The following is a 13,855-nucleotide window of genomic DNA, read 5'->3' on the forward strand; positions in this document are numbered from 1 at the left end:
CAAACCTTTGTTCTCTAATGTCAAACTGTTCACACTACCCAAAAGTTTGCCATTTTCGACTTTCAACTTCTCACAAATACCCTGTAAGTCTAGAATCTGTTTTTCATCAGCTTTCTTCTTATTGTTCAACTTCTTGATCTCCAATGCTAAACTTTCTGCATCCTTCACAAGTTTGTCATTGACTGTCTTGAAGTTGTGACAATTTGAGCATACTGATGCAGACTTTGAGGATTCATTCTTCACAGATTCTTTGACTTTTACAGCTTTTTCTTTCCTTTTCTCATCCTTGATCACCATCTGTTCTTCAATCCTTTTAATGAGTGGAGAAATTGTCAGTTGAGAAAATTCTCTAGAACTTTTCAAGTTCAAGACATAATCTTCCCATTCTTCTTTCGGTAAAGCACTGATAAATTTTTCAACCCACTCTTCTGGTGCTTTTGTAATATCTAAATCAGACATTGAACTAACAAGATGTTTGTATCTCTTAATGACACCTCTTGTGCTTTCTCCTGGAAAACCTGAAAATGAATCAAATTCATTCTTTAATATTTTTATTCTATCAAGTGTTTCTTGAGTCCTGTTAACGATATTGAAATCCATGATTCGATAACACGTTTTTCAAACACTGTGACGAATAAGCGAACCAGGTGTGACGGAAAAGCGAACTAATCAGCAATCTGACACAAAAGCGGATCAGATGGTCTAAAAGATCGGACCAGAGAATAATGTGTCAAATCAGCGGTCCAGATAAGCTATCCGGCTGACAAATAAGCGGACCAAGGTCGTCCGGATGAACGGTCTAACAAGTCGTCCGGATGAGCGGTCTAACAAGTCGTCCGGATGAGCGATCCAACCGACCGAATAAGTGATCCAGAACAGTCGATTCGAGCGGGCCCCAATTGTCACTTCGAGCGGACCAACAATCTATCTTTCGAGCTGATCTTTCGAACAGATCGTATCTTTCGAGCTATTCAAGATGTTCGAATGAACGATCCACACTTGTCTGAATAAGCGGTTCAAGGTCGATCTGGCCGAATGAGCGGTTCACAATCAATTTCAATTTTGACTTACTTAAACTTTGAATTTTGATTTGAAACTTTCCAGGGTTTGTCACGGTACTATTGTGCACAATCCCTGAGATTTTGAGCGAATTCCGACCGTGAAATATTCCCGAATCAGAAAAAGAAGGTGTAGAAGTAAGAAAAAGTGACTAAATCCAGCTGATTTCTGCAGAGAACCTCCTCCTGAGCTCTGATACCAATTGTAGGATCGTGTGATGACCCGAATGAGTCGTTCAGAGGCTTTCTCCTTGGTTTCAGGTGCGGAATAACAAGAAACTAAGGTAGAAACAGCAGGCAAATCACTTTTAACTACTTGTTTATTGATTTCAAACGTTTACAACTCAAATCTCGTACCGGCAGAACCTCGGCACGATTTCTACTCCAACGTTACAACTGAGATCGCCTTTGGGGTATATATAGGGCTTTGGGACCGCTTATTGGACAGGCCCAATAAGCGGCCCAACATGACATATAAGCGGCCCACATTGATGTCATATCAGCGGTCCATAATGTTTGCCGTTCGAGCGGTTCATCCCACTTACCGTTCGAGCGGTCCAGCCCACTTCATGACCAAAAGAGCGATCCATCTATCTAATTTTGACTCTAAAAGCGGTCCAATCATCTAAAACCTATACATTTCACTATTTCTCGTATTTCGAGCCCAGATCTAACGTTCTAAAACATTGACTCGATACAAGACGTAATCAGCAGATGTAGTGCACCAACAGATCTTCGTACTAAGTTCTGGTGGCCTGGTATGAAGAAAGATGTTGCCTTGTATGTAGCAAAATGCCTAACTTGTCTTAAGGTCAAGGCTGAACATCAACGACCTTCTGGTTTGCTTGTACAACCAGAGATACCGGATTGGAAGTGGGAGAGCCTTGCGATGGATCTCATCACTAAGTTACCGCGTACATCTAAAAGTCACGATGCTATTTGGGTTGTTATCGATCGATTAACGAAGTCAGCTCATTTTCTTCCGCTTCGTGAGGATTTATCTGCTGATAAACTTGCAAAGATTTATGTTGATGAGATTGTTTCACGAGATGGAGTTCCTTTGGATATCATTTCCGATCGTGATGCTCGATTTTCATCTCATTTTTGGAAGACCATGCAATCTGCTATGGGAACCCAACTGAATCTAAGCACTGCTTATCATCCCCAAACAGATGGTCAATCTGAGTTAACGATTCAAACTTTGGAGGATATGCTTAGAGCATGCGTGATAGACTTTGGTGGTAATTGGGATTCTCATCTGCCATTGTTAGAATTTTCCTACAACAATAGCTATCATGCTAGCATTAATATGGCACCATTCGAAGCTCTGTACGGTCGAAAATGTCGTTCACCTGTCTGTTGGAATGAGATCGGTGAAGCTTCGCTTACTTGACCTGAGCTCGTTCTGGAAACTACAGACAAAATCAAGAAAATCCACGATAATCTTGTGACTGCTCGAAGCCGTCAAAAGTTTTATGCGGATATGTGACGCAAGCCCTTAGAATTTCAAGTCGGAGATCGTGTCCTACTCAAGGTTTCACCTTGGAAGGGAGTCGTAAGATTTGGAAAGAAAGGAAAACTTGCACCTCGATATGTGGGACCATTCAAGATTGTGGAAAGAATTGGGAAGGTTGCCTATCGACTAGAGCTACCTCCAGAGCTTGGAAATATTCACCCGACTTTTCACGTGTCCAATTTGCGAAAGTGTTTAGCTGACACTGATGTTCACATTCCTCTCGATGAGATCCAAATCGATGAAACGATGCACTTTGTTGAGAAACCTGTAGAGATCGTGGACCGTACTTTCAAACAGTTGAAGAACAAACGGATTAAATTGGTCAAAGTTCGTTAAGAGTCCAAACGCGGCCCAGATTTTACTTGGGAACGTGAGGACCAGATGAAGGCGAAATATCCGCATTTGTTTTCACAAGCTTCATCTAGTTAAATTTCAGGACGAAATTTCCTGAAGTAGGGGAGACTGTGACAACTGTGTTCTATAGTCGTGGTTCAATGTAAAACGATGTTGATTATTAATAAAACAATGTGCTTTGGTGTTATTATATGTGTTTTTGTGTTATTATGTGTGTATTTATGTTTTAGGATTCTTCAATTCGATTCAATTCCGATTTCAAGCTTTAAATCGCTTTCTGGAAGGTTATACGTGCACCGATGCGTGAATATAACCAGTTTAGTGCAACGAACACTCCGGAATAGTGAAATAGGCTTAACATACCTTAAATAACCTCCACATAACTTAGAAATAAGTTTTGGATGGTTTGGTGTATTGAAATCAAGTTGGTTCGATCGCAGGGACTATTTGTGTCAAACTGCGAAACTATACCGATTTGTATAGTAACGAACATTCCGGAACTTGATCATAAGTTAAACATGCCCTAAATATCCTTTACATAGCTTAGAAATAGGCTTTGAGGTGTTTAGTGCGTAAAAAAACTTATTTGATCAATAGGGACAAAAAGCGTCAAAAAGTGCATAAGTTTGCATTTTCGCGCATATCTTACGTTCTGAATATATCTGGACTTCCAAAAAAATTATGTAATCATTAAAATACATTATTTTAGTGATTGGCATGATAAAATTCCATTCGTCGCGTAGTTTGGATCGTTTTTGCGTTCGTTACGACTTCCGTCGTAATTAACCGAATAACGCAACCGTACCGCCAAACGAACCGACATTCGTGGTGTCTTTGAGCATATTTTAAGTTCCCTATACTTTAACATCATTTTAGAGCCTTGAAATGAGGTTAAAGGGGTTTCAAAGTGCCAAAAAATCAAGTTTTACAAGTGCAGGGACCATTTTTGAAATTTCTGGCAGATACATTGAACTTGGTCCATTTTTGAGGCACCCATGGTATTTCAAAACAATGTGCTACACATGGATGGTTTTGATCCTTGTTTTGCAATACCATTTGATGGTTTTAAGTATTCCCATGGTTTTGAAAACCATGTACCCACATGTAAGGTCTAGATCAAGGCACGGTTTACGAGGAACGATCCTAACGGTTCTTGTTTTCCTATAAATACCCACCCTCATTTCACTCCCAAAGCACACTTGATTTGATTTTGGCTCTCTAAGTTGAAGTTTATGCTTCATACCTGAGAGTAAATCGGATCAAGAGCTTGCGGGGACCTTCTGTAAGTATTCCTTCGTTCTTTTCGTTCGTTTCTATCGTTAAAGTCAAACTGCGTTTGACTTTCTGCTTTGACCAGTTTATGGTCAACGCGAAGTTCGTTTGACTATACCTACTGATTACCATGTTATCTAGGCTCAGTGACGAGTTGTAGTTTCGGCCCAAATGCGTATTCTCGCGTATTTTGTAACCGAACTACTCTAGGGTATCAAAACCGTTTGTTTTGATATCAAAACCTGTTTTCTAACTTAACTAAACATGTTTCGACATGTTTAGCTCGTCACTTTTTAGTTTAGTGCTTGCGTAGAGTCGTAAGTCAAGCGGACTAAACACCCGCTTAGACTTCCTAACACGACCCGTTTGGTCGATCATAGGGTCCGACCAAACATGTTTAGTGACCATAGTAGCATAGGGAATAACCTTCCAAGGTTATACCTTATGGTCACCTAGTTTAGGTAGTTGTATGATAAGTAGTTTATATGCCATGGGTAAATTACCAAAATGCCCTTTTCATACATAATCGGTAATTAAGCATATGTAATCTAAATTTTTGTCACGTAACTAATTATGTAAGATATTTAAACATGATTTGGCATATAATACTTATCATAGGACTAGTTAGACGTCTTGAACGCGCTTTGCGTGCACGACGCGTTAAAGTGGCGTAAGCTACCTTAATGGGTCACAATGGGTCGAAAGCACTTAGGTTAGGTTTCTTTTAGGATGTAAGCTTTATTAAACCATATCACATGAGTTCCAACACTCATTTGGTTTACAAGACTTCATTCTATCCGATCTTCGATTTAGGCGTCTATTGTTTAATTAGTTGTTCGATTACTAGGTGCTACTTGACTTATCTGGTTTACTTGGGTTTGTTGAAGTTCTATTGATTGAGGATACTTTGCACTACATGTGAGTACATAGTTCCCCTATTTTACTGTATTCAAATTGTTTTGGGGTGATTCATATGTACAAAATGTTTTCAAGGTTTAAACAATGATTTCAAAAACGATTAAAACGATTGTTACAAAACTAATAACGATTTCAAAAATGTGAACAAACTTAATGGTTGTAGTTACATAACGAATGACATTTATTAGCATTGATCAAGCCGACCAGTATTAGGTTATGGTACCATAGGATCTGACAAATCCCGTTATTGCACTGCACCCATGGTTATGTGTGGGGGTTGTGGGTAACGACTGAATCTGATGTTTGTTAGCTTACCCTTTGGTGGTTTGTTAACTCGAGAAGCGAGAAGCGAGGTGGTCGAGTCGCGAAGGTTTGAATGTTGTTAGCAAGACAACCATATATAGTTTTTCATAAATTAAAACGAGGATCATTTAAACGATCTTAAACGAGTTAACGATTTTGAAACCATTTTAACGAGTTAAACGATTTGGGGAAACGATTGGTTTTTGTTAGTGATTAGATAACGGGACGGGTGTAATGTGATGAAAGCATGGTGGATACGCCGCTGGTACTTCCTATATATAAGTGTTTTCAACATATTACATACCGTGGCGTTATTTAGTTCACTTGGGTAAACAGTTTTCGAAATGATGTCACATAACGATGTTTTATTAACGAGTTTTTACAAGATGTTTTCTAAAACAAAATGTTTTTGGGTTAAGAATCGTGGCTACGAGATTTTCTAAATTATAATCAACTTGATTTGAGTTGGTTAACTATGTTGCAATACACTTTTCAAAACGAAGTTTGTGTTTTTGACTCTTGTAGTCTAATAAAGTACTGCAACATATAAACGAGCCATGATTCCGATACTCTTATAAAACCTATGTACTCGCCAGCATTTCATTGCTGACTTTGTTTTTACATATATTTCAGGTGTTGTTGATTGATGTGATTTCTAGGATGCATGCGTCACATAGGATCTGGACGAGGCCTTAGTGACTTTAAAACTATGATAGTCGATAAGAAACCTGTTTGTTATGTGTTAATACAATGTAATGTTTAATATTATCAATAAAACGAAACACTTTTTGTATCCATGGTTATGAAACGATAGCTTCTATTACAACACTCCCTGACGTTTCCGCCACGGTTTGTTGTCCTACGTGGTCGGGGTGTGACATGGAGGACTTAGAAATGTAATCCTCCAAGAAGCTCACAGTTCAAAATATTCAGTTCACCTGGGCAGTGATAAAATGTACCAGGATTTAAAGGCAAATTACTGGTGGATGGGTTTGAAGAAGTCCATAGCCACTTATGTGGCTAAATGTCTGACGTGTGCTTAAGTTAAAGCCGAGCATCAGAAGCCGTCAGGTTTGCTTCAACAGCCTGAACTTCCCACTTGGAAGTGGGAAATGGTATCTATGGATTTTATCACCAAGTTACCAAGGACGAAACATGGGAATGATACGATATGGGTTATACTTGACAGACTGACAAAGTCAGCTCATTTAATACCCATAAAGGAGACGCATAACTCTGATAGACTAGCCCAGCTGTATGTGGATGAGATTGTGTCTCTCCATGGAGTGCCAGTATCTATCATCTCTGATAGGGATACTAGATACACATCTCATTTTTGGAAAAGCTTTCAGCAATCTCTAGGCACTCGTTTGAATTTCAGTACTGCTTATCATCCTTAGACGGATGGGCAAAGTGGGCGTACTATTCAAACATTGGAAGACATGATCCGGGCTTGTGTTATTAACTTGGGTGGAAGTTGGGATGACCATCTTCCTTTGATTGAATTTTCATACAATAATAGTTATCATTCGAGCATCCAAGCCGCACCTTTTGAGGCCTTGTACGGAAGAAAGTGCAGAACGCCGGTTTGTTGGGCGGAAGTTGAAGAAACCCAACTAATCAGGACCTGAGATAGTCTTGGAGATGACGGATAAGATCGTTCAAATTCGTGATCGTCTAAAAGCTGCCAGGGACAGGCATAAAAGCTACACAGATAAGAAGCGCAAACCTCTAAAATTTGAGCTAGGTGATAAAGTATTACTCAAAGTGTCACCTTGGAAAGGTGTGATGAGATTTTGTAAAAAGGGCAAGTTAAGCCCAAGATAGATCGGACCATTCGAGATCATCGAATGTGTCGGAAGAATGGCCTATAAGCTGAATCTACCTGAAGAGCTAAGTGGGATTCACAATGTGTTCCACATCTGCAATTTAAAGAAATGTCTAGCCGATGAGTCGTGAGCAATGTCTCACAAGGACGTGCAGATTGACGAAAGCTTAAAGTTTGTTGAAAAACCTTTGTCGATCGAGGATCGACAGGTTAAAAAGTTTTGAAGAAAGAATGTGCCTATTGTAAAAGTGAAATGGGATGCCCGTAGAGGCCGAGAATATACGTGGGAAGTTGAATCCACGATGCGTCAAAAATACCCTCATTTGTTTCAGTAAATCTCAAGGTCGAGATTTCTTTTAAGGGGTGAAGATGTAACACCTCGCAAAATCATGACCAATATAGTGTAGACACGTGTCATAAACCCTAAACGAGTAATGAGTTAACTCTGAGGTACTAAAGTTGACAAATAGTGAAAAGATAAACTTAGAGGGATTAAAAGTGTCAACATGCCAAACTTGTGCCTTTGATTGACCTCACACGATGATCGTATTCTTTAGTGAATAAATTGTCGGACGCAAGAAGCAGTTTGTGATTGAAAATCGAAAGTTTATAAAGCACAGGGGTTAAACGTGTCAACATGTTAATTCTTTCCTCTAAGTGACCTTTTAACGATCCCGAGGCTTTGTAATATTTTATTACTCTCAGGAATGTCGGATAACAATTTCGTGAAGTTTCGATGCAAATAAATGATTAAAGTTGTAATTTCCAAGAAGAAGGGTTAAAAACGTTAACAAGAAGAAATAATATATTTCTGGTGATCTCGTAACTGATCGGAAGCCTAACCATGTTTGTTTTATGTCCCTAAATATTTAAAAGTTAACTATAGGGGTCAAAAGTGCAATAAACAGAAGTTATTTGGAGTAAATAAAGGCCAGGGACTGAAACTGCCAAGTTTCAACGTTTTGTAACCGAAACCAAGGAGAGTCGCGGGGCGCGTAGGCTGCCCCTTGACTCGTACGCAGCCCGCAAGAAACCTGCCAGCATCCAAAAAACTGGCAGATGCATGTTGCAGGCTGTCCACCGCCATTACATGGCTTCTGAGCAATACCAGGGGCTTGTAAACAGTTTTTACTGCCACATTAACACTTGGGATCATCTGGTAACTCCCCTTAACAGCTGGAATGATCCTAGGAGCTCTCAAATCTCTATATAAAGGGCCTTGTTTGATCACTTTGAACTTTCACACTCAATTTTCCCTCACAACTCTTTCTCTGGAGCATCCTGGACCTAAAGGAAGCTCTCTCAAGTTAAATTTTCGTGCTAAGGACCTTTGTAAGTGTTCTTAGCTTCTGTAGTTAAGTTTTTATTAGTATAAGGACCGAAAGTCAAAGATATCGTAATTATACTTTGACTTTTTGTTTAATCATTAACGGTCCATCCATGATTCCAATTGAAAGTGGCTATGTGTTGGTAATTAAGTAGGTGATCATCCCTCAAAAGGGCACCTCCTAATTATCACGTTTACTTAGTTAATTGTCGGGTCAAAGTAATTAAAATAAAAGTCAAACGAGTCAGTTTTTAAATAAAATTCATAAATGATAATGTAGAAGCTATAAAATCAGTTTTATCACTTTAATAACTTGGTAAATATTATAAGAACTTGTTTAGACATGTTCAACCCGACAATTCTGAGTTTAGGCTCGGTTTGCAACCGAAAGTCGCAAAAGTTGACTTTTGCTTTGACTTTCATTTCTGACCCGAATTAGCTTAGTATTTTTATGCCTTAGGATTCCTTTGTGACCATATTATATGTTAGTATAACCCTCTGAGGTTATGCTACATGGTCCCTTAGAAATCAGAGTTCATTTGCATGTTTCCGTTATTTGCTTAAATTTGACTATTATGCCCTTATAATGTAAAAAACGAGATTTTTGGATATATGAGTATACAAATATCTTTGTTACTGATATATAAGCATGTCAAATAAATTTGACATCAGTTTCAGTTTCTGGTCTCAAACTAAAGTTATGCAAGATATCGTAAAATGAAACTTTTTATTAATTAAACTACGTTTTTAGCATAAATCATACTTAAACCCAAATTTTGGCACCAAACTCATTACCTACTGTTTTGATATTATTTTTAGGGATTTTTGGAATATTGGGTCAGATTATAAACTGACCATATCATTGAGTTCTCGTATAAGTCATAAATGACGATAATACCCTTTTTTGTTAATAAAATGAGATTAACATATGATTAACATGCCAAACCTTTTCCTACTGATATTACATGTTAAATAAAATATTTTAAACATTAAAGGCTGATCAAAATCTCAAGATTTCATAAACATCTCAAATATCGTCAATTACCGACTTTTACTATAATTAGGTGCATAGTATGGTTTAAAACCATATTTAACACCTAAGACTTGTTACCTACTGATTTTATAAATAAATTTTAATACTTTAACAGTAAGTATAAGTCTTGAACTCAGACTTCCAAATTTGTCCTTAAAAACGTATGTGAAATGACCAAAATGCCCCTACGGTGCATAGTTTGGCCATAAATGGTAAACCACACATATTTATGATATCTTACTGATTTAACATCATTAAATAAATGTTTTTACATAAGGTTTTAGACCAGAACCTCAGTTTACTATTAAACCCCTTTTATGAACTTCAAAATGACTAAAATACCCTTACAAGGCTTAAATTGATTTAAAAAACTTTTTGGGCATAATTGATGATACCCTACTGATATCATAACATAATTGAAGCATAATAACTTATGGAACTTGTACATGACTCATCCGGCTACCCGTTATGCATATACGCGTTCAGTACGGTTTATATAACTAGTTTGCATAAATTAGCCGAAACGGGTTAAACCTTATCATTTTTATTTTCAAATCCAGAATGTATTTAGTTTACCCATTTTATACAAGTCTCTATACTTGTCGGGTCTAAATCACATTCCAATCCGGTCACCGCTTAATCTAGCTTTTCGTGCCGTAAACCTTTCTTTAAACTAACTGGTCTAAGTTTATAACTTAAATAAGACCCGTAAGGAATCTAATAGGGTAATATAACCTTCGTTCCGGATTAGGAGCCCGGTAAAAGCTACCTACACTTGTTTGAGTAGAATATATGGCTGAGTATACAAAATTTGCATTTTTAGCTCAGGTAAGTACTTTTAACTTATTTTCCCTTATACGGGCTTGGGATACGGTAAATTATTACCGCTTGGTCGGGTGTGGAATAATTAATCGATTAGTGGTTAATTCATTGACATAACTCGTTTTAATCTGTTTTGTTTGATATATAAACTTTTGGGGGTTAATATGATCGTGTCCTTGATATCCTCGGCTCATTTCATTTGAAAATGGCCACGACTTAAGCACGGGGTGTAGGCATACACCTGACAGTTGCATATGTAAAATGATATACCCACACGTGAGGATAACTCCTTGTGGTTTTATTTAGTGGTGTGTCTATTAATCTTGTCTCGGCTTCTATCCCAGGCCCTGAACGTACGACAAACATGTAAATCAGTATAAAATATTATTTTATATAATTATCACAAGTTATAAAAGAATATTTGTGCCTTGTGCATTTAAATCAATTTTCATAAATTTTTTCAAAAGAGTCGGTTAATTGTATTTACCAGTGTAAACAGACGTATTTTTCAAATAGACTAAGTGGCAGGTACAACGCGAAATTGGCTGGAAGCTTTTGGACATTATTTAAAGAATCTTGCAAGTTCTTAATGCTTAAAGTTTGTTGAAGAATATTTTGCATTATGTTTTAGATCCGCATGTGGATCATTTTACAACCGTCTGTATAATATTTTACTCGTACGTTACATTTCGGTTTGTAATAGTATTTTTCCTCCAAGACTTCCGCTGTGCTATAAACTGTGTGTGTTTGACTATGCTGATATCAACTACGTCCCGATACTCCCCGCCGAGCCCACTGGTAATATGTGGAAATATCGGGGTGTGACATATTTTAATCTCCAAATTTCAGCCAATTAACACGGGCCTTCTGAAGGGGATCTTTAGCCTTATTCGACTCCAATTTATTCATCTTGATACGAAGCTCAATTCTCAATTTGTTTTCCTCAGATGAAACCAACCCATTGGCGGCTTTTTCCTCAATCATGTCAATCCTAGCTTCCATCTCGTTCAAATTCTTATTTTCCTCATCCCTAACCTCCGCCCTCCATTTTTTAATGCCCAGCTTAATTTTTCTCAGAATATCGGCAAGAACCACATCTTTGTTACCCGCACCCAACTTATTAGACAAGCCCAAATCAATAATGTCAACTAGTCTCGGTTCTCCTATCCAAGAATTAAAAAACTTAAACAGGACGAGGCCAAAATCAGTCTCCGAACAAGACAACGAGATGGGACAGTGGTTCTAGTAGCCCCATTTATGAACCTTCATTCTTGCTTTCAGCCAAAGACTCATGAAGGGAACATTGACGAGAAACCTATCCAATTTACTCAATTTGACCTCGCTATGACCTGAGATATAAGTATACTTACCTCCAGCCATAGAGTATTCCAAGAGGCCCGCATTAGCGATAAACCCGTTGAAAGCTTCGGAAGAGCCCCAGTCAAATCTCGAGTTTTCCCTTTCCGCTTCTGATCTAACATCGTTGAAGTCTCCGAGAAGGATCCAAAGCCCATCGTAATGAGATAACAGATTAGCGATTTCCTCCCAGAGAAATCTCTTCATAGCCGAGTCGTTGGGGGCATATATATTAAGGATGTTAACTCTGTCAGACACCCCTGTAATTAAGCCCGAAGTCAAAAGAAACCTCTGATTCTTAATTACAATATCAACCGAAAGGACATCCGGGTTCCACAGAGAAACCAAGCCGCCTGACCTGCCAATAGACTCGACCGATGCAATTTTCAATTCTGAGTTATCCCAAAACCGCCGCAGATCGATCTCGCTTAAACCCCCCATATGAGATTCCTAAAAGGCTATAAAATCTGCCTTCACTTTTGTAACACCCCGAAAATTGGTTTGGTAATCGAACACCGTTAATACTAAAAGACGGGTAAAGTACCGTTAGTGGTAAAAATTAACCCGGTAAATATTAGGATTTAAATAAATAAACCTAATATTAAATAATAGTTGAACAAATCCTTTTGAGGGAAACAAAGTATATAGAAGGCCCGAGTTAACGGGACTTAAAATAAAATGGGTTATGACTTCCCGAACCCATTAAGTTAACTAGGAATAATTAACCTAGTTAGTAATACGTAATTAAGTGAGAAATAATGAATTATAGCCTCTTTCGAAACAAAAATAAAACACGAGGGACTAATATCACTAAGTAGGCAAACTGATTTATTAAAAATAGGAAATAAAATAACAACACACACACTAAGTGTGTGTGTGCGTGCGTTTGGGTGACCAGGAGCAAGAACTAGGGGTGTTAACCCTAGTTCAACTAATTCATTCAAATTGAAAGAACAATTGAAGCCCAAATTCGGATTTGAACATATGTAGCGATCACCTAATCATGGGAATCATGAGGTATGTGGAAATTTGTATTTTGGTGATGTTTTGAAATCTTGATAATCATGCATGAATGAGATTATAGTCTGCATGACAAATATTATAGCAAAAATTGATATGTGTATGAATCTAGGAACAAACCCTAGATGTGAAATTAGTAAAATAGTGCCATAAAACTAGAGATTTAACTAATGACCTTGTAGGTGATAAGTGGGTTTTATGGCACTATGATGAATACTAGAAAAGTGATGATAAATATGTGAAATTTGTTGTTATGATATAAGTTCTAGATGTTTTTTATAAACACTAGACATAGAGGCTTGAACTTGATGTTAAAACTTGGTTAAAACAATAACCATGAGCTTGATCAAAGAAGTATACAAATCATGCCCGCAAGGTGTTTGTTAAAATGCCTAAATGAATGTCCGTACGTACGAATTACAAATGAAACGTGTGATTTCCTAATTTGAATTATCCCGTGTGATATGGGGTAATACGAGTTCTAATCATGATGTTGATTTAATTTAAATGGTACTTGTCATATGGGTAACGGTAGTTAACTTTTAGAAAGATAAACTAACCAATGATGAAGTCGAATAGTAGATTCGACATAAAATCTGTAAGACGGAATAGTCGTAGCTAATGAAGACTAAACTAACCGTCTTACAAATTATGATGATAGTTTGACTCTTGACAAGCTAGATGGAGGCTTGGGAGGAAGCGGGTCAAACGGAGCAAGTACGAAAAGAAAACGTTGCTTGGATGCGAGGTAAATAAATCTTACACCCTTTTATTTTAGAATGCATAATGATTATAAGGGTTATGAAAATGATAGGCTAATATTTGAAATGTGATGTTCTGACGTAAATTGAAACGGGTCGGAATAAGCGAAAGTGATGAAAACCATAATGGATGGTAAAAAGGGGTAAAACAGTAATTAAGTCAAGGGATGACGAACAAACAACAAGTTTTTGAAATGTTACCTTATGGGGTGACTTATAATGAGAAAAAGGGATAAAATGGTAAATTAGTCAAGTGTTGACAAAACTAAGTTTAAGTTCAAAAGATA

The 13,855-nt window shown here is 37.6% G+C and overlaps 1 protein-coding gene across 1 annotated transcript; it reads right to left on the reverse strand.

Annotated features, from left to right (window-relative positions):
• Nucleotides 1-11,262: 11,262 nt before the first annotated feature.
• LOC110931539 lies at nucleotides 11,263-12,228 on the reverse strand. The gene is made up of 2 exons (XM_022174925.1): nucleotides 11,802-12,228; nucleotides 11,263-11,594 (listed from the first exon to the last, which is right to left on the reverse strand). Exons 1-2 carry the CDS (start codon nucleotides 12,226-12,228, stop codon nucleotides 11,263-11,265), a joined length of 759 nt encoding a protein of 252 aa, XP_022030617.1.
• Nucleotides 12,229-13,855: the final 1,627 nt, after the last annotated feature.

This window comes from Helianthus annuus, chromosome 3 (assembly GCF_002127325.2).
Source record: "Helianthus annuus cultivar XRQ/B chromosome 3, HanXRQr2.0-SUNRISE, whole genome shotgun sequence".
Classification (NCBI taxonomy): domain Eukaryota; kingdom Viridiplantae; phylum Streptophyta; class Magnoliopsida; order Asterales; family Asteraceae; genus Helianthus; species Helianthus annuus.

Bases quoted from the DNA above. Each gene is read 5' to 3' on its own strand.
- LOC110931539 (XM_022174925.1), bottom strand. From the start codon at position 12,228: ATGGGGGGTTTAAGCGAGATCGATCTGCGGCGGTTTTGGGATAACTCA. The intron at 11,595-11,801 runs GTAAGTATACTT...ATTCTTGGATAG, and splicing joins GGAATACTCTATGGCTGGAG to GAGAACCGAGACTAGTTGAC.